This window comes from Gaeumannomyces tritici (genome assembly GCF_000145635.1).
Source record: "Gaeumannomyces tritici R3-111a-1 unplaced genomic scaffold supercont2.2, whole genome shotgun sequence".
Lineage (NCBI taxonomy): Eukaryota > Fungi > Ascomycota > Sordariomycetes > Magnaporthales > Magnaporthaceae > Gaeumannomyces > Gaeumannomyces tritici.
This window is the reverse complement of record NW_008804546.1, coordinates 4,291,283-4,310,214: the sequence shown is the minus strand read 5'-3', so window position 1 is coordinate 4,310,214 and position 18,932 is coordinate 4,291,283. Positions and strand designations below refer to the sequence as shown.

General features: G+C 56.3%; 7 protein-coding genes across 7 annotated transcripts; 3 read left to right on the top strand and 4 right to left on the bottom strand.

Annotated features, from left to right (window-relative positions):
* Positions 1-1,379: 1,379 nt before the first annotated feature.
* On the bottom strand, positions 1,380-5,241 carry GGTG_04002 (hypothetical protein). Its single transcript, XM_009221790.1, has 3 exons — positions 2,433-5,241; positions 2,185-2,323; positions 1,380-2,090 (listed from the first exon to the last, which is right to left on the bottom strand). Exons 1-3 carry the CDS (start codon positions 4,330-4,332, stop codon positions 1,952-1,954), a joined length of 2,178 nt encoding a protein of 725 aa, XP_009220054.1. The 5' UTR covers positions 4,333-5,241; the 3' UTR covers positions 1,380-1,951.
* Positions 5,242-7,543: 2,302 nt separating this feature from the next.
* On the bottom strand, positions 7,544-9,977 carry GGTG_04001 (endoplasmic reticulum-Golgi intermediate compartment protein 3). Its single transcript, XM_009221789.1, has 3 exons — positions 9,422-9,977; positions 8,331-9,298; positions 7,544-8,248 (listed from the first exon to the last, which is right to left on the bottom strand). The coding sequence occupies exons 1-3, from the start codon at positions 9,612-9,614 to the stop codon at positions 8,075-8,077; spliced, it is 1,335 nt and encodes a 444-aa protein (XP_009220053.1). The 5' UTR covers positions 9,615-9,977; the 3' UTR covers positions 7,544-8,074.
* A 99-nt stretch (positions 9,978-10,076) lies between these two features.
* Positions 10,077-11,383, top strand: GGTG_04000 (hypothetical protein). The gene is made up of 3 exons (XM_009221788.1): positions 10,077-10,317; positions 10,411-10,965; positions 11,063-11,383. The coding sequence occupies exons 2-3, from the start codon at positions 10,560-10,562 to the stop codon at positions 11,278-11,280; spliced, it is 624 nt and encodes a 207-aa protein (XP_009220052.1). The 5' UTR covers positions 10,077-10,317; positions 10,411-10,559; the 3' UTR covers positions 11,281-11,383.
* GGTG_03999 (trehalase) lies at positions 11,325-14,048 on the bottom strand. The gene is made up of 3 exons (XM_009221787.1): positions 13,512-14,048; positions 12,758-13,417; positions 11,325-12,655 (listed from the first exon to the last, which is right to left on the bottom strand). The coding sequence occupies exons 1-3, from the start codon at positions 13,697-13,699 to the stop codon at positions 11,410-11,412; spliced, it is 2,094 nt and encodes a 697-aa protein (XP_009220051.1). The 5' UTR covers positions 13,700-14,048; the 3' UTR covers positions 11,325-11,409.
* Positions 14,049-15,869: 1,821 nt separating this feature from the next.
* GGTG_03998 (hypothetical protein) lies at positions 15,870-16,240 on the bottom strand (the record flags this gene model as incomplete). Its single annotated transcript, XM_009221786.1, has 2 exons — positions 15,870-16,070; positions 16,091-16,240. 2 exons carry the CDS (start codon positions 16,238-16,240, stop codon positions 15,891-15,893), a joined length of 330 nt encoding a protein of 109 aa, XP_009220050.1. The 3' UTR covers positions 15,870-15,890.
* Positions 16,241-17,187: 947 nt separating this feature from the next.
* Positions 17,188-18,128, top strand: GGTG_03997 (hypothetical protein; the record flags this gene model as incomplete). Its single annotated transcript, XM_009221785.1, has 2 exons — positions 17,188-17,192; positions 17,863-18,128. 2 exons carry the CDS (start codon positions 17,188-17,190, stop codon positions 18,014-18,016), a joined length of 159 nt encoding a protein of 52 aa, XP_009220049.1. The 3' UTR covers positions 18,017-18,128.
* A 5-nt stretch (positions 18,129-18,133) lies between these two features.
* Positions 18,134-18,613, top strand: GGTG_03996 (hypothetical protein; the record flags this gene model as incomplete). Its single annotated transcript, XM_009221784.1, has 2 exons — positions 18,134-18,237; positions 18,289-18,613. 2 exons carry the CDS (start codon positions 18,134-18,136, stop codon positions 18,611-18,613), a joined length of 429 nt encoding a protein of 142 aa, XP_009220048.1.
* Positions 18,614-18,932: the final 319 nt, after the last annotated feature.

Genomic DNA, 18,932 nt, shown 5'->3' with positions numbered 1-18,932 from the left:
TCGGAAAAGCTAATTAAAACGTTCCCGTTAAAAAAAAGTGAACGACTTCGCTGGAAAGGAAGGCTAAATAGCATTTTTTTTAAGGATTAGAACGGAAAGGACAGGGAGAATTAGTAGAAAACCCGCGAAAACGGCTAGGAACGAACTAACCTAGCTATTTACTTTCGTTTTTCTACCCGCTTTACGCTTTCGGGCATAGTAAAAAACGACGGGTTTATCGTTATTATCGTTATTTTTTTAAACGAACCGATTAACAAATTTATCGAAATTAAAATCGATTTTAATCGTTAAACGAACAAGCTAATCGGGCCCAAAGCTTTTGCTTGGTTTAGCCGGAGCTTAAAAAGCACCGGTTAGGTTAGGTTGGGAATTAAAACGAAAGGTACAAAAAATAACAAAAATAACCGAAAGCTTAAAAACGGTTACGGCAATATTAATCGGGGTCCAGGTTAAAAAACGGCGCAAAGCTTCCATTCGTTTAACGTAACGAGCCCAATTAGTTTTAACCCGTTTAGCGTTTTTAGCGAACGCACGCGCTTTTATCGCTTTAATTGCCTGGGCGTTATTTTAAGCCTTTTTACGGGCAGCTTGTTGCTCCCGCGCGTTTTTTATATCCCGCTATTTATCCTTTTCCGCAAAAAACTTACTTTTCTTTTGTTTATCCTTTTTAATTTGCTAAGCTTTTTTTTTTTTTTAAATAATGCTTTTTCCGTTTGCTTAGCTTTAGCTATTAAAATAGCCATAACCGCTTACAAATCCGCATTATACGCGCACAAAGCAAAATTAACAAAAAAGCAATAAATTAGTGGAAAAGCAAAAAGCTACGACTTATTTTTTTTAAGCTTAAGCTTGGTTAAATTTTTTGCGCTTAGCGCGCTTTCGAACGGTCGTACGCGTTGCTTTGTTACCGGCAATACCCATTTTCCAGTTAATTTATTAGCACCGCACAACGTTTTTAAAATATTACGCCGCCGCGTAAAGCACTTACAATTGCTTGTTTTTGCTTTTGCAAAAATTTTTGTATTAGCAAAAGTTTAAACGATAAGGACGAAAGCGTAAAAATTTACGGATTGGTAAAAAAATGGTGGTAAAAAGGAAAAAAAAGGAAGGCCAAAACGAAATGGAAAAAAAAAAGGTTTTAATTGCTACGCCCACTTTTTTTCGGTAATGGCTAAAGCATTTGCTTTGTTACTTTTTATGGCTAAAGCATTTGCTTCGTTGCTTTTAGCAGCGGGGAACGCTTATTTCGTTACTTTTCGAAGTTAATGCGTTTTTACGGTTACCTTTTAAAAGCGGAAAACGCTTGCTTCGTTACTTTTCGAAATTAATGCGCTTTTATAATTAACCTTTAAAAGCGCGGTAAACTTTTAAATCCCACGCCATTAACATAGCAACCAATTTCCCTTTGTTTTATTTACAAACAACCTAAAAGGCTCGCCTAAGGGGTGTGTTACAAAATAAATAGTATATACTGTTATGAAAAAGCTTTAAGCATAAATATTAAATGCCTAAAGCATCGGAAGAGCGATCCCCTTGCCTGGAAACGTATAACGCTTCCAAGCGTTAAAAGGGAAGCTTAGTAAGCAAGGAGGACAGGGAGTCACGTGTATATAAAGGGCAGAGGCCCCTACGGGACCCTGCACTTCAGATCCTTTCCTCCTTAAAGCATATCAACCGGAGTAGCCTCACACCGTGCCTATCCCTTCTACCTGCAACAAGTCATGTTTGCACTTTTTTGCTTAAAATTTCCTGCTATGTTCCCCCCAAAAGCAAATCCCATGTAGACTCCGTTTTGAGAAACGCGAAGAGGGGGTATGTAGGCTAAAACTGTGCAGGGGGTCATTATCATACGGGACGTAACATGTATATACGGTGTGCCAGCGTGCTTTGGAGAATTATGCTGACGGGGGTGTGCTGCTGCCGACATCGTGGCCCGAGGTTATGTTGGGTATCACGACTCTGCGGCATCCTTGTCCTTGTGCCTTCTGCTGAATAGACCACCTCGCGTCCGTGATTTGGAGCGAGATTTCTTGTCAGACTTCGGGGAGGACGAGGTCTCGGCACTGTCATCATATTTTGACTTGTGGATCCTATGCAGCAGCGAAGTCAAGTCAGTCGTCTAGTCTTGTCGACTGGGCAGAAGGTACCGATGGGAAATGATTGGGTATGGATGACAGTACTGACCAGCTGTTGCCCACCATGCTCATGCCCTTGGCCTCGGCCATGCGATAGAAATGGGCGCTCTTCTTGAGATCCTTCTTGCACCCGACGCCCTGGGCGTAGCAGAAGCCGGCTTCCGCCAGAGCATCAACATCGCCCCAGTCTATACGGGCAGAAAGTCAGCAAAACGCCCACAAGAGTGCGGCATAGCCGCCAAGAAGGAGCGGCGAGCCAGCTTGGCACTAGAACAGTGTGAATGGGGCCCAACTTACTGCCGGCAATCTCAAAACACCTCAACGCAAGCGCTTTGTCCTGCTCGATTCCCCAGCCATTCATGTGACTGACGCCAAGCTCGTATATGCTGAGTGCAAACTGCGCCTTCCGCGTCTTGTTCTCGAGGAAGTCCACCCGTTTGCCTTCCTTGGCCTGACCTTCGTCGTCGGCAACTTCAAGTCCAGCATAGTCTGCAGCCTTACGCAGCCACTCGACGCCCTCGCGTGGGTTCGCTCTCATTCCCCATCCGTGTCTGCAGGCGAGCGCGAAAAGTAGCATTCCAGTCGGGTGGCCTTGCCTTGCTGCATGTCGTAAGTGATAGGTCGACTCGCTGAGGGACCCTTGTTGATGTAGCTCGATGGCCTTGGCCACGTGTTCCTCTGCGGGTATCTCGGCGGCCGAGGCGAGCGAGTGCATGGATCGTGCCGGCCGTAGCGTGCTCGCCGACTCGCTCGTCGTTGTTGACCCCGCCGTCCGTGCCCGCCGAACGCCGCCAGCATGTGGTGACATCTTGGAAGGACCTGCGCCCGAGTCTTCCGAGGCCCGCCGGCCCTTAGCCGAAGGTGACGACTGAACCGCGGCACCCAGTACCTCTTTGCTGAGCTTGCTCCGCTCAAGGGATGGTCGTGAATGACTTCCTGTCGAGCTGGAAGGGCGGGTAGGAGGGGATGGTGGTGCTTGGCCAATGGCCTGTGAATCGTGGGGTGCCGCCGCGACTTGGTCCGCGGCGAGACCTTGGGTTTGCTGGTCTGCGAACTGGGAGGATCGCTGCAGCATCTTCCCTCTAGGAAGAGCGTACTTGGAGTATATGTAGGATGGCGCTGCACGCTCGCCATCCCCGAGGGTATCTGGGAACATCTCGCTGCTTATGCTGATGGGGGTATTCACATTCTCGTCCACTAATACGAACGAACCTTGGCTGTCCGATGATAGCTGTCGGTTGGGCAGATCGAATCCAGGAGTGCTTGCTCGGCTCAGAGGTCTCGAGAAGTTGAAGGACGGCTTTGGAAGAGGACCAGACATATCCGAGCTGATAGACGGGGACCTCTGGTACGAATTCGCTGCCGGAGAGTGGAATCCTGTGCCACTGCTCGCCGACAGCTTGCGCATATTGTTGGAAGGATGGGAATTGCTCATGGATGAGCGCCAGCCCTCTCCGTATGACGACTCTGTGGGCGTGGACATGGTGCTGGGTGATCTGCTCGGCAGATGAGCCCGTGGAGGTGCAAGACCATGGAGGTCGAACGAGCTAGCTTTTATGTTCTCTAGCAACTGGCCCTGCGTCTGGGTTTGGCCTGCCCCAGATGTAGGCCGGCGCTGCGGCGACACAGGCTCGGGAGTCTTTTCAGACCCTGCTATGCTGCTCATGGGCGAGGGAGAGCGCTCCGTCCTCGCACCAAAAAGCCCATCGTTCTCCTCGATCCGCTCGGGTACCCGACCGCGGTTGAGGTCAAGGAACGGGTTCGGTGGTATGAATGGCAAGGGCGCGTCGGGCGTGGCTGGGATACGACTCATCCGTGGATGCATCGATACTGGCCTATTCGGGAGCTCCTCCACCTCGGCCTTATTTCCCAGACCGGGGGCAGATAGCGGTTGCGGCGAGTCGGCATGATCGGAGAGCGAATCTTGCGACATTGATCGAAAGTAGTCGGACCTCCCCTGGACCACAAGAGGGCTTTCGGTTGTCAGTGGAGGCAACCTGCTCATTCTTCTGCCGGCCTTCGCGCTCTCCTCCAGCTGCCGGGCAAGCATCCGGCTGTGCAGGGCGAAGGCATCGAGAGGAGAAAGCTCCGGGGGAGCTTCGCCAGCAACGTGAAGCCTTGGTGATCTGAGAGGTCGGGAGACAGAGGCCTGCGACTGTGTGCGCAGGTCGAGAAGGCCGGGCCGCGGGGTCGCCATGGTTCGAGATGCGGCCCAGGCCGTGTGGGGTCAGGCAGAAAGCAGAGAAAGGGAAAAAGGAGGAATCGGCGAAAGACTGCCTCGTCAGGCCGTTTGTTTATTACGGGGGTCGATGGGGCACAGGAGTCGCAGTAACCCCCGTGACGTAGTTGTTATCTCGGTAATCGGGCCGTAAATGTCTCGCAAGACTGGAATGCGGCGGCGTCGTCGTCGAAGTATGCGGTGTCGGTGCGTTGGTGCGCTGCTCAAAATCGTTCCTGGGCGTTCTCTTCGGCGGGAAGCATGTAACGTGCAGGGTCACAAAGCGGAAACGCAGGTCGGCGGGGAGGAGTAGGGATGGGTCAGGGCGGATGGCACAGCGCCACTGCTGCGTCACCTAAACGGAGACGGTGGGAGGCGGAGGCGACGGCTGCTAGGGTTTTTCGTGTTTAGGCGAAGCGCATGAAATGACGAGACGGGATCAAACCTCGAGGGCGGCGGCAGGCGGAAGCCAGAGACCCTGGAGGCAGCCAATGCGCACTTAGGGGACTGAGCGAGAGGCGGGAGCTGCGACGACGGCAGGGAAGGGTCTGGCGATGCCGCTGTGAATAGAATGGCTGAGCGATGCTCGGTATCCTGATTTTCCTTGTTTGCGGCGGCGAGGGTGGGCAGACAGACGGTGTTCGCATCAGGGCGGAAACCGCACGCGCATGGGCGGGTTCTGTGCTGTTGGAGAGGCGGCGAAACAGAGAAAGTCAGGGCGTCGCTGTAACATGAACAGGCGAGGGAGGGAGAGAAAAGAAAACACAAAACGAAGGCAAGGAAGCCGGAGGTGACGTCGAGGTTGAGCAAAGGGGAAAAAGGGGGCTAACATTAGATCTTGAGTACAGGTAGCGGCCGGGGAAAAGGCAGCAGGCATTGGTTCAATCAATTGCGGCGTCTAATGTCGTGTACTGGGCGCCGACTGTACCCCTGACCCTAGGCAAGCGAAGCCACCCCAGCTAAATGAAGCAGGTACGAGGGATCAATACCTGGGAAACACCAATTGGAAGGCTCTGGGCTAGACCGAAAACAGCCAAGGGGGACCCTCTGAAATCTCAATTGATGCAATGGCACGCGACAATGAGCCCTGAGCCAGACATTTCGCATTATAATTTTGCGGTATACCTGGTAAACTCCGTCCCTGTTCACCGTCAACGGGTGGTGGGCATATGAGCCGACCTATGCGTTGGAGGAGGATATCTAGACCACTTTTTGCTTTTGCTTTTACTTTCACCAGCACCTCCAGGCTTTTCCCAAGCCGCGCTCCGACATAAACACTCGCCCCAGCCTAGCGAGCGACGCCATCAACGGTCGCCAGGCGAGTGGGCGTCGGCCGGTGCATGGGCTGTCGGCAGGCCACGCATGCGGGCGCGCCTTATGCCGTGCCCCGAGACCAGGCTGGTTCGTGCGTTGCCCTGGGGTCGGTGCGGGGATGGTTTGGGTGCAAAGTCTTTTTTCTTTTTTCGGACCCAAAAACGGGTCGTCTAGATCGATAGGCTTCTCCCACTCTCTTTGGCCGGCCACCCAAGCTGGGGCCTTTTTCTTCTTTCCATCCGCGAGAAACACACATATCAACTCCAGCTGCGAACAATAAATAAATAAAAATAAATGACGCAGATGCGCTTTGTTACTAGTGGCAACCTGGTTTGCACCGCCCACTGCACGGACGATGGAGCATGGGTATCAGCGACACGCAGCGACACCCAGACTCTCTCCAAAGGCAAAATATCCGCCTGGTGACCCAAGCTGACTGTGGAGAGGCTGAATGCCAACTTTTGAACAACACACTGCCCACCTCCGCCGTCCGTCGCTCATCGTACATGCAGCAAGTATTGCGACTTTGGGGGCGCCTGGCCGGCCGTTAAGAGGCCCAATGCCGTTGTGGTCAATACGAGGTGACCCTCCTGGCTGCAGTGGCCCACCAGAGCACAGCCGGTCGAGGCCCGGCCGGCCAGATCGCCCAGATCGCCAGGGCCCGCCACCTGATCAGAGGGAAGGGCCGTTCGGAGAGAAAGCCATTGGGAAGAAGACACGGGCTTGCTCAGCCTCTCAATGTGATGGGCACTGCAAGGCTCCAGTAGGCGCACACACTGGTGGCATCTTTTACAGACGATGTGCGGCAGTCCAATGTCGACTGCCGCGGCCTACGCGCGTGCCCTGACCAAGCTTGGTGCATCCGCTAGTCCGCTCAGACATGCATAGGATGCCCATCCGCTCACCTGCACGCATGCCCTCTACCTGCTGGCTGCGGCTGTTCTGTACTTTGAGCTGAGTGCCACTTACGCCGCGCCAAAACCTGATTTCCCGGCTTCCAAGACCAGGCAGGCCCAGCCGGGTCTCGTTCGCGATGGATGGCGAGTAAAGCTGATCCACGGCCCCGACGGATTCTGCGACCCGACTGGACCGAAGTCAAGATTTGTGCAAATATGCATGGGCGCCATTGGCCGAGGACCACGGCCAATGGGTGGATGGCCGCCCGTAAGTAGCTTTCACTAGGCTCCACGCTAAAAACGTCCGCTTCCCCAGCAAGATGGACGAAGCTGGCGGTGTTTTGTTCTAGGGCGAGCCTCAAACAAGCCAAACGCTATGGTTTCGTGAGCGGGGCGGGTTCATGGCATTGGGTCCGATGAAAGAGAAGCAGATAGGGAAAAACAAACAAAGGAAAAGCGAGGACACCTGGAGAGTGAAAGGGAACGAAAAAAAGAAAAAGTGCCAATAAATTGCTTGAAAAGGCCACAGAAGTATCCGATGGGCCAAACAGGAACGAGAGCACAGATCGAACTTGCAGAAAACATCCCAAGATTCTATCGTATCGTGGAGAACCCCCTTGGCTTCCACCTATCCTGCAACACCGTTTCCAGCACCAGGTTTGGGGAGTGGAGACGTCCTGTCCACCTCAGCCCGGTTGGATAACAACGGGGCGAACAATGCCCTTCTGAATTGTTTTTTTTTCCCCTTCCCTTTTGCTTGTTGACACATCGACCTCGGCAGAAGAGTTGGCAAGGGGCGAAAGAGACCCCTTGAACGGGCTGCTAGTCTGCTGACCACCTTAGCTGTAGACTGAAATTAGACATGACAGTGGCGTTGTATGTGGCCCGGCGAAATTTCCCAAGTCAAATATCGCCTGCCCCGGTAAGATCCAGCGTCGCAATCAAGCACGGGCGAGGCGACGATGATCGACGGAGTAATTCGCAACGCCAAGGGCCTGGCTGCGCAGGGACCACCGAGGGGGCCGCCTCGCTCGTTGCAGCTGCGTGAATCCCGGCGACTGCACGAACAACATGCGCTCCCGCGCCATCATCCACCACAATCCCCAGCTGTATTTGGCTCGTCTGTCGTGAGCTGCCTGTCAGGTTCATGATTGAATCGAGTGCAACTACCTAGCCGAGAAGGAAGAGGTGACTGATTCGTGAGACGTCGCAACTTTCGAAACGATCAAGCACAAGTTTGGGATGGCCCCAGACGCCCATTGGGTTCGTCGAGTTGCGACTATATTCGGATCCAATACCAACTCCACAGACTATGCGAGAAAGAAACAAGAGCAAGCTCGTGAACCACTGTAAAGAAACTGACAAAACCCACCCAGTAGTATGAACTAATTTTATACTTGGAATCCCCTTCTTTTTCTGGCCTGTATTCTCGCTGCGCTGTATCCCGCATCTGACTTTCACAGGGCACCAACACGCCCACTTCCGGTCCACCTCATTTGTACACTGACTGTTCAGAGGTCCTTGGAGCGCATCTTCTTCAGCCTAGTCGCGCCCTCATAAAAGGTCCGGTCCACCGCGGCGGCAACCGTCAGAGTACCGCCGAGAATGGCACACAGGCCGGTCAGGAAACCCGCAAACGTCTTGGGTCGCTCCTCCCGGTTGATGACCTTCATCGGGGAGATGTCCTGTTTTGTAGACGGGCTCGGTTAGTGGTGCATTTGCAGACTAGAAAGCGTGACACAAATGACACGAGGAACCAAGGCTCACGTAGGAAAAGAAAACACCCGGGATGCCGCCCTTGGAGTGAAGGCGTTCCTGGTGGCCCTCGGCCGCGTCGTCGCCGCCCGCCAGGCTGCGCTTGTGGCTGGTGACCGAGTACTGGTGCGTCTCGACGGCGCCGTCGGGAGAGTAGCCATAGGTGCCAACCCATGAGTCCTTGTCGTGGTTGCCGGTGGCAATCTTGGCCCGACGCCCCTCCCAGCCGAGGGGGAGGTACGAAGTAGGGACGATCTTGAGGAAGTACATGAAGCTGAAGTTGGGGTCGGCCGTCTCCTGGCTCGTTCCGTCGAGCGGGTTGAGCTGGTGCGAGTGGTCGGCCCAGGGCAGCGACCTGCCCCTGTCGAGGCGCTTCTGTACCTCGAGGGGTAGCTGCGGGCCGAAGCTGAGGGAGTGCACGACATGGCTGAAAGAGTGGCCGCCGTCGACAGGGGTGTCCCAGTAGTTCTTGAGGTCGTGCACATGCATATTGCCGTTGCTGAAGCTGCGGCCGGGGGCGAGATGGAAGTTGCCGATGACCTTGTTGACGCGCAGGCTGCCGGCGATCTGGCAGCCCTCTTGGCGCTGCTCGTCCAGGCGCTCGGCGTAGTGCTCGCGCAGGCACTGCTCGACGTTCTCGCCCCTGCCAAACGCCCACGACGCCTGCGCATACGCCTCGCGCACCTCGTCGCACGTGCTGCAGCACCCGGCCTTGGCGGCGTTGCTGGGCGCGGGGGCGCCGTAGCAGGGGCCGCAGTACTTGGGGTCCAGGTGCGTGGCCGAGTCCTCGTCGGCGTGCAGCGAGAGCGCCTTGACGTCGATGACGCCGCCGCCCTCCGACTGCGGCTGCAGGCGGACCTTGACCACGCCGTGTTGCACTCCGTGCTGCTGCTCGCCCGACACGTCCATGACGTCCAGCGTAAGGAGTTCGCAAGGCATCCGTGGGAAGGTTATGTTGAGATGGATCTCCATTCGGTCACCTGCAGGAAGAGGGCACCACGACGGTTAGCACGAACGCACGCACGCACGCGCACCAACCGAACCGCATGAGCACCAGGGGCGGCTTCTCTGGCACGGCGGCCGGGCTAAGGGGGTACACATGCCTCTGCTCTTGTCGACCACGAGCTCGGGATGTATCGCTATCCTGCGGTAGTCGGACCATTCTCCTAGCGCTAGGTAGAGCACGACGATCAGCGAGACTATGGTGATGATGCCACCCGAGGTCGTCCTGATCCTCGCGTCCTCGACGGTCTTTGTGAAGGCGTCGAGCCTTGTGAACCTCGACTTGGGTGCCATGGTTTCGAATCGGCGATGGCGGGCTTTGTGTCGCGCTCAGGGGTGCAGGCGCAACGTCGTCTCCCCTCGAGGGCAGTGAGGCTGATGGGCGGCTTGGCTCTCTCTGCTGTGCGGTCGGTCGGGCCAGGACGACGGGCGTGGGCAGAGGATCGAATGTATGGAAATGCGACCAATGTGTTTCTATCACGCGGGCGCAATTGAAGCCAGCAAACGGCCCGGCTGAGAGATACTTCCACGTTCGCGCACCTCCAAATCGAAACTCCTGCTCAGCTCGGAATCGAAGCAGCCCCAATTCCCAATTGCTCGGCGGCACCAAAAGGCCACCTTCGCATTATCCACATTCGCGTCCAGGGGTGGGCCAATCAATGGGCCCATACACCGCGTCAGCACGTGCACGGCCCAATTATCCGTCCAAAATGGGCAGGTGCCAGCACCAAGGGTCCCCGCGGCGACGATGATGGGCCTGATTGAACCTCAACGCTGGAGACAACGAACGAGGCACCAGAAGGAACGCTTGATGGGCCAACTAGCATATGTTTTGCAGGACAATAGCACGAATGTGTCGAGTTATTGCGCCCCATAACCTCGCTTGAGAAATCCGCGTAGGATCATGGCCCCCGAATCCGATGCTGACTCCATCACATGCAGCCGTTGAAGCCTCCCAGATCCTCATTTTATACCGGCGCAGGGAAATCTTGATAGGGTGAGTCACTTACTAGATGTAGGGATAGATATATATTCAGCGTCACAAGCGCGTATCTAACTTGTGGGTATTGTATTGTCTCTGCTTTGTTAGCCCTCAACTACCATCTCGTACCTGCCACCCAGCAGCAGCCAATCAGCAGGGAAGGATCTAAGCACATGTAGACACCAATCTACTGCCTACCATCAAAGATCCTACCCTTGACCTCTAGCGGTATTTCGATTTGGTCAAGCAAGGAAATCATGGACATCACGTTCGGCGTGCCAGTCCCGGACGACGACGAGGAAGTCCCAGAGCCCATCGTGCGGACGCCGAGGCTCGCTATCCGTGCTTTCCGCAACTCGGACGCCGCGGCACTGCAGCGGCTGGCCAACAACGTCGAAGTCTCCCGCACGCTCAGCGACCACTTCCCCTTCCCCTACACCGCCGCCGATGCCGAGCAGTTCCTGAAGATCGCCCTGCCCGATAACGGCGAGTATGCCATATTCCGCAGCTCCGGCCCCGACAGCGATGAAGATGACGTCTTTGTGGGCGGCATCAAGCTCAGTCGCTTGCCTGATGTCTACTCGTGCGGCAGTGAGGTGGGGTACTGGATCGGCCGCGAGTTTTGGGGTCAGGGCCTGGCGACCGAAGCCGTGATTGCATTTTGTAAGTTTTGTTTCATCTTTTTTCCCCTCCTGGTTTGTATAGGGAGGGACTCGGCTGTCCCGCGGAGATGCCATAAGACTGACAAGGCAACCCACAGCACGCTGGGCGTTTGAATCTCATCCGGACATGGAGCGTCTTGAGGGTCTGGTGTACGCCACCAACATGGCAAGCTCTCATGTCCTGGAAAAGGCAGGGTTCACCTACGAGGGGACTCGGCGCAGAGCGGCTCGCAAGCGCGGGGAGATCACTGACGTCCTTGTGTATGGCTTATTGCGGGATGAGAATGAAGAGATCACCAAGACCGCAGCTCGTTAATAGCTCGGTCAGTAGATGATAGCTAGGGTGGAAATCGGTCGACTGCTAGGGTTGAACTTTTTTTTTTGTCTGACTATGGTTGAGATATACATTGATAATGTCAACTCCTGAGTGAACTTTCCCTTTCCATTACACGGCGCCACCACCTAGGCCGGCCGTCCTCCCCAGGCTTCTCTTGGCCGCCTTGCGTCCGAACCGCTTGATCCAGGCGGCGTCAGATGAGTGCATCTCGAGCGCGCTCCTCTGTTCGAGGGACCGCTTCCTCCGGCCGCCGCTGGGGTGCACGTTTGCGGCCGTGATGTTGCCGCAGTTGGGCCTCTTGAGCCTGGTCGAGAACTGGTCGGCGACCCAGATGAGCACGCCGTTTGTCCAGCCGAACCCCTCGACCACCTCGTACTCGCCCCCGGCGCCGGCCACGTTTGTCGAGTTGTCGCCGTACTTTTCAAACATGATGCCCGTGTCCTCGGGCGTGAGCCCCTGGAGCTGCGGCGTCTGCGACGTCGAGCCGCCCGTGGCGTACCAGGTGCAAAAGGTCGAGTCCAGGTAGCGCTGGCCCAGGCGCAGGGCCAGGTCCTGGACGCCGAGCCAGGCCGGGTCCGACTCGCCAAACGTGGCGGGCACGCGCGTCAGGCCCTCCATCAGTATGTGCATCAGCGGCGGCCACACGTTGGGCTCGTCCCACTGCTGGCCCGTACGCAGGTTCGTGGCCGGGATGGCGCCGCCTTTGAGGCCCAGGTACGCGTCGACGCGCGAGTAGGCCCGCTGCACCGCGAGCGGGTTGTCCCGCAGCTGCGCGGGCGCCGCCCCGGTCCAGAAGGGGTAGAACTGCGCTACGTGGAACAGGACCTGCTTGCCGGCCGGCGCCGTGGTCTGCTCGAAGGCGGTGGCGTCGTCGTCGAGCGGGATGTAGATGTTCTGCTCCTTGGAGGTCATGTTATAGTCGAAGTAGCTCCACAGCGTCTCGTTCCACATGAGGGCGAACATGGCCTCGCTGCGGCGCTCGGCCGTCCTCTTCCACTCGGCCGCGCCGGTCGCGTTTCCGGTCTGGTTCAGGAACTCCGAGATGGCGAGCTCGTTGGCGTATAGGATCGAGTTGAGGTCGACGGGCACCATGTTGTTTGTGTTGAGCGAGCGCAGGGGAAAGTAGACATCCTTGGCCGCGTCGTTGGGCTTGGCGAGCCATCGAGTGGAGTAATCCCAGCCGGACTCGGCTCCGCTGGCAAGGTGCGAGTACAGTTCAGCCTTCTCCGACTCGTTCAGCTGGCGGGCTTCCGGGTAAATTATGCCCGACGCCGCGTAGTACGAGCGGTTGTTAGCCGTGATGTAGTCCTCCCGGAAGGACTCGGGGCGGGGTTGAGTGTTGACCACGGCGTAGCTGCCGGTGGAGAGTTTTGGTGTCAGTGCTTGATCTGTTTACTTCTGGAATCACGTCCAGCAGTACGGCAGGGGATTAGGAGGGCTTCGCAGGCAGGCTAACCGGTTCAAGGTGTACGTCTGTCCGGAGCGGCTGGTGACTTCTACCGAGCGGTTGTTGACAAAGAACTGATGCTCCTTGATCAGCAGCGGCACGGCACGCTCGAGGATGCTGGTGTCGTTCGTATGCTCGACATAGACCCGCACCATCTGCGACAGCACAGGGAGCTGGGAGCGGTTGCGGTAGTAGATGCGGGCGCCATTCGGCACAAAGCCGATGGTCTCGACCAGGTCCAGAAAATTCTCAATCGTGTTCTTGGAGATCTGGGTGAAGGCGCCGCCGGTGCGCAGCAGGCCCTCGACGATCCAGTACGAGTCCCAGTAGTACGGCTCGCGGAACCGACCGCCGGCCACCACAAAGGTGCGGTTGATGGGGATGAAGCTGTTGGCGCACTCGCTGCACTGGCCCGGGCCCTTGTAGCGCCGCGTCAGCTCGGGCCAGATGCCGATGACCTTCTCGACAAACTCGCGGATGACCGTGTCGTTGAGCTTGTTGAGAAAGACCGGGTCGGTGGCCAGCTCCGAGTTGGGCACCTCCTCCAGCTCGCCGCCAGCCTTGGCAAAGTTCTCGCGCAAAAAGTTCTGCAGCTCCGTGTTGTTGCTGAGCGGCTTCTGGAGCTTGTCAAAGGCTGCGAGGACTTCATTCACCGGCTTGATCGTTGGCCTGGGTACGATAGTCAGCAATGGGCGCTTGCAGAAGATCTGCATAGACTGGCGAATGCCTGGTCGGCCCGAGGTGAGACCAGAGGGATGCTTACATGTCCACGAAAGTCTTGGAGTCGGCGAATGGGTGGGCAAGCTCGACCTGCTTGAGCAGTTCTCCATGGCAGTAGATGGGCGAGTCACACGGCGTGACCTCGCTGCCATTGATATAGAGCGCGTTGACAGCCAGGCTTGAGGCAGCGGCTGCTGTTGCCAACTTCCACAAGGGGGCCATGGCAGGCATTTTTGCCCCTGTGAGCGTTGCCCCTAGAATATATATGTCGGGCGCGTGTATGGGCTTTTAACTTGCGAATAACTTCCCAAGGAATCGCAGATGCAAGCGAGCCTGGTGAAGAGAGGCGCGGGCGGCACAGAGGAGCCGGGCGAGTCGAGGGGAGAAAGAGTGAAGGGGAAGGAAGGAGGCGGAGTGGGATGGGATCGTGACGTCCAAGGCCGGCCACGCAGGTGAGGAACAAAGGGCGGAGCTCGAGCCCTCAGGAAGGGGAGCATGACGTTGATTTATTTATTAGTCCACTAACTACCCTTATGAGCAGGTACCCGAGCTTCTCGTCCCATTGACGCTTGCAGATCCGGGGGAGCCCTGCCTGGCTTCGAGCACAAGGTCGATTGATAGCTACCTTCCTAGGCACCGATGTCAGAAAGCAGCGGTGCAGCACCGAGCAGTACGCAAGAGTGGATCCATACCACACCCGTCCACGTACCATCTGCATATGCAGCAATAGAAAAAGACGCCGAGGCCGAGGGGCGCAAACGACGATGGTCTGGGTGGGTGGAAGACTGCATCTGCAGGGGTGGGAAAGCAGGGTATGGGACGGTGTTAGTTCGGCCAATTGGGTGGGCGCCCGACCGGTGTTTTTCTCGCCGTCTCTTGCTGTTTTTCAACAATCCAAATGCCATATGGATGGGAGGTGGTCGAGAACCGCCCGGTTACAGTGGCCTCAAGACTGGCCAGGTAGCCTAATCGGCCCATCAAGACTGAAATTGAGTGGTCAATTGGTAAGGCTGTTACCTCCTGGCCGAGGAAGATAGTTAGAGAAGGAGGGACGGAAAGAGGGCCCTGGCGAACCTTGACTGACAGGGGTTGCCCATCGTGTTTAGACATCATGATGGAATGAAGGCAACGCTTCCCTGTGTGTCAAATGCCCAGCGCCCAGCCCCAGCCACCTCCAACTTTTTTTCCTGGGTGGTTATCCTGACGAGAGGGATGGTCTCAACCTTCAGGCATCTCAGCCTGACCGACAATGGCACACATGACCTGCAGCTTCCTTCTTGGACCCGGCTGTTGCGTTACCCCACACACCAATTCCCCACACTCTTGGGAAGCTGGGCCGCTTCCCTGACCAACACTGGATGACGTCGGTCAGCCATGGCTGACGGGTGCAAGAGCAAGGGGGGACAAAGCCTTCGAAAATCCTTTTTGAACTAGCGAGCGGGCAGCCGTTTGTGATGAAGTCACTGACTCCAACAAGGAGCTTGGAGCAGGTGACAGGCAACCGGCAACCGGCTTGGCTCGTCAATGTTCGGCAACCCGCTCCAACCACTGGTTCGTTGTGACTGCGTACCTTCCCCGCATCCTCGGGAACCCCGACGGCGACCCTTACCGCCAACACGAGGAATGCACATTACCCCTCACACTCTGTCCCTATCGGTCCATTACTGCAGCTCATGATGACAAGTGAGAAAAGGTGCCTGATAAGGATTTTGCTTGTTCATAAACAGCATCATCACTTCCATGCATCTCGCAACCCACGCCGGCTGGCCAGGTTACTGCATCTGGCACCTCGCTGCCACCAAGAAAGACCCGGTGGTCGCGAAGGACGAGCTAGAGCGCACATCGCTCTCCTACGCCGCCAAGGAAGGCCATGCAGAAGTCGTCCACGCGGACCAGCGTCGGAACCGGTGCGTCGTGGGCCGCGTGGGCCGCGTGGGCCGCCTCGACAGGGCCACAGTCCTGGGTCCAAGTGTGGATGTTTCCGGCAAGTCCGTAGGTCAGCAGGCGGCCGTCGTCGTCAAAAAGCCGCTCGCTAGATCCGAACGACACCTTCGGCACTAGCGCGGAGGCGGCTGTTCTCCGGCCCCGGCCCAGGCGAGAGGATGGAGACGCGTTTGGGGTGGCCTTCCAAAAACGCGAACGCAAGCTTCGGTAGCGAGGTCCCAGACGTAGACAGTGCAATTATGGGCACCAGCCGATGCGAGGAATCCGTCCTCGAACATGACAAGGCGAGATATGAGGCCGGAATGGCCTTGCAGGATGCCTGTCTGTGGTCAACGTCGGATTCTGTGTTCTCGAGGGACTTAGTTTGTGATGGCTAACGTCGGATTCAAGATCTTACAATTACGCGTTACTCTCAACAGCATTTTGCTTTGGAATAATATGTACGACTAGCGCCTAACTTTGTACAAAAGAAAAACAGCTACGGAAACAGCTCCCTCCCGTCGAGCATATCCCACGTGGGCTTAGGCCACAGGACCTTGCTGGTGTCCCTGAAGCGCCCAGCGTCCGTATTTTCGCCAGCGTATTTCTTTGCCGTCGTCTCAATCGCGTTCCAGTCCAGCACCGATGTGCCGACGCACCCGCCTGTCCCGCCCGATGACTTCGACGGCGTTGATGAACGCTGCGCATGACCTGCGCAAGCCGCTCCTCGTCCACGACCTTGGCGATGAGGACGCGCACGAGGAGTAGATTGGTCGACTTGACGTCCCTGACCCCGGTCTCCTCGTACTGCCAGGCGTTACCCTGGGTGTTCTTGGCGTGGTAGCGCATCCCCGGCACCTCCTCTCCTTCCTCTTTCTTGGGCCCCACTAGCAGTGCCCAGTGGTATCTGTGTGAGAAAGGTGGATGACTAGTTAAAACTAGATTGCACTAGGGTGAAATATCTAGCAGATGGACAAACTTACTTTCGTTCCCCTGGCGCTTGCTTCGCTCCTGTGGGGTAAAGAGCAATATAAAGCCTTTTTTTGTTGGAAGACCCCATTTTTGGCGATTAACTGGCAAGTTTTGGCTAGCACTAGCAAGGGTGCTGTGGTGAAAGATATCGTCGATAATGGCGTACAAGAGAAATTGGGTGAGGTATCACGCTTGGCGATACCGGATTGGGAAAGTGGCATATCTATTTCTGTGGAATAAGAAAAACTGTGCACAGGCTGTGTACCACTTTCACACCCGAATAGCCGCGCAGTGGCTCCCGCGATACAAGAGCAAATGGCTGCGAAACAACCGCTAGGACAATTTCCCCAACTTGGTCAAAGCTTCGTCTGCCCCAAGCTTATCTATTAAACGTAACTCATCATCGGTTAGATCAAGTGTAATCCACCGTTGTTGACTCTGTACCCAAATTCGACGACGTTGTCGCTTGGGCGGTTCGAACCTCGGCGGAGGCGTCTTCGGCGCAGGTGGCTTCCTTCTAACAAGGTGCGAATATGCCCGGTTCGCAGGGCCGTCGTTGTAGTCGCGCCGCGGGTGGGTGGACGGCGTATCGTAAGCAGGTCTTTCAGGGAGGGAGTCGGCCCTTGCTTTAAGCAGGGCTGTCGAGTCCGATGCCGACGAGGCGAGCACGTTAGCCGCCGCCGCCACCAGGAGCAGAGGGCCCACGACTCTGCTAAAGTGCAAGCGCATTGTGAGCGAGTGCCGAGGAAACGTCTCGGAGGAAAATGGAGGGGTGTTAGGTGAGAGCTTCAAAAAGGGTTAACTTGGGAGGGAGAAGGAACTAAATGCGGTGCGAACTTTGCGATCTGTCTCTTTGGTTTGGATTAAAATTGGTTGCCCGATTTGGCGGGTTTATAGCGACAAGCTTCTGTCCTTTTATAGCTCAAGTCTGCGCGAGAATCTTGCTATGGAATCAGCCTCCCATATGATATTAGCCGAAGCGGTTGTAATGCGAGGTACAATAAGCCAACGCCTCTATGCTGCACGGATTTTATTGCGGTTTGTTTCTATTCTTTGTGTTTTGTTTGGTTCGTTCTGTCGCTCCGCCCACATACCAGGTTTCGTCCCGGGACCGTGTAGTTGAATCAATCTGACCGTGTGGTGCACCACTTTACTGTTGGCGGCACGGCCGATTGAGATCCGTATCTGCAGGCTCTAGCATTAAGCGGCGCTAAGGTCTGGAAAGGATGGAAGCAAGCCCCCGCTATTTATAAAGTTGTGTCATTCGCTGTGTGCCCATTGGCTGCTGCCGAGGTGGCTGCTAACAAACGGGTTTGACTAAGGCTAAGCCACCTCACCGCCGGCAGGTAGGTGTTTTGGATTGTAAGCCGCACTAGCGGTGCTATTTTGTTAAAAATAAAATATCATGTTAAACGGTTAGGTGTAAACCATTATCTTTAGTTGGATATTGGAATATATGGCATACTGCCTACGACCGGCTATGGGACGATTTGTTATAGCGTGATTCTACAGGTCGGCGAGTGCTGGGTGCCGCTGTCGGCGCTCGAGGCTGTCCTTAACTTGCACGCCATCTGCGGCAGCACCTTTAAGGTCGCCTTCGGTATCGAAGCCACCTACACCGGCGGCGGCGGCGGCAACATCTGCTTCGACTAAAGCGCCCCGCTCAACGGCAAGAACTGGTTCATGTCCTCGACTTTCACCTCCTCGTGCCCGGACGTCTGCACCACGTACTGCTGCTGCCAGCCGCCCACCCCGCCGAAGCCACCCGTCATGTGCGAGGCCTGCAGCGCCTACGGCTACCGGGCCGGCTACGCCGACTTTAACGGCGACCCAGCCGCGCCCGCCCTCTCGCCGCTGCCCAACATCTGCAAAATGTAGGGCTTCCTCTTCGCCTTGCCGCCCTCAACCCTCGCCTCTGGCCTCAGCGGCACGCTATACGCCGGCGCGAGTCTCAACGACCAAACCAATGGCGTCGACGCGCGCTCCTTCACCGCTATTCTTACTGGTGGCACCACCTTCACCTTTTCGTACAGCCTGACGACGGGTTACGACCTGGCAGAAATGCACGTGCACGCGTTCTGCTCCGTCCCGACGGCCTGTGCGCCGGGCCAGTACACGTATCCAGGCCAGAACGTCGCGCAGCCGGACCTGTCGGGCACGGCGGACACGAGCTTTTCCCAATCGTTCGCAGTCGCCGGGGCGCTGTGCCGCGGCAGCGTGTATCTCATCTTCCACGCCGAGGTCAATTAGATCCTGCGAGCCGGTCGATGTGCCCAGCCCTGACGAACACCAACTGCTCCACTCCGAAGCGAGCTGGGGCACTTGGAGCTGGCCGCTGGACTGGCAATACGAGGCGCTGTCCTTCGTTTGGGGCGAACCCGTACTTCATTGCGGCAGATCGACGAACCTGGCCCTGACCCTGCGACGACTCTGGCTTGAGGCTGGCCCACACGGAATAATCCGGCTAATCCGGTTGGGACGTGGCTTGAACCAATCAGATGGACGCGGACCTGAGTACGCTAGCGAAGTGAGTTTGTGAAGGGATTTAACCTGTGTCGAAACTGTGCGC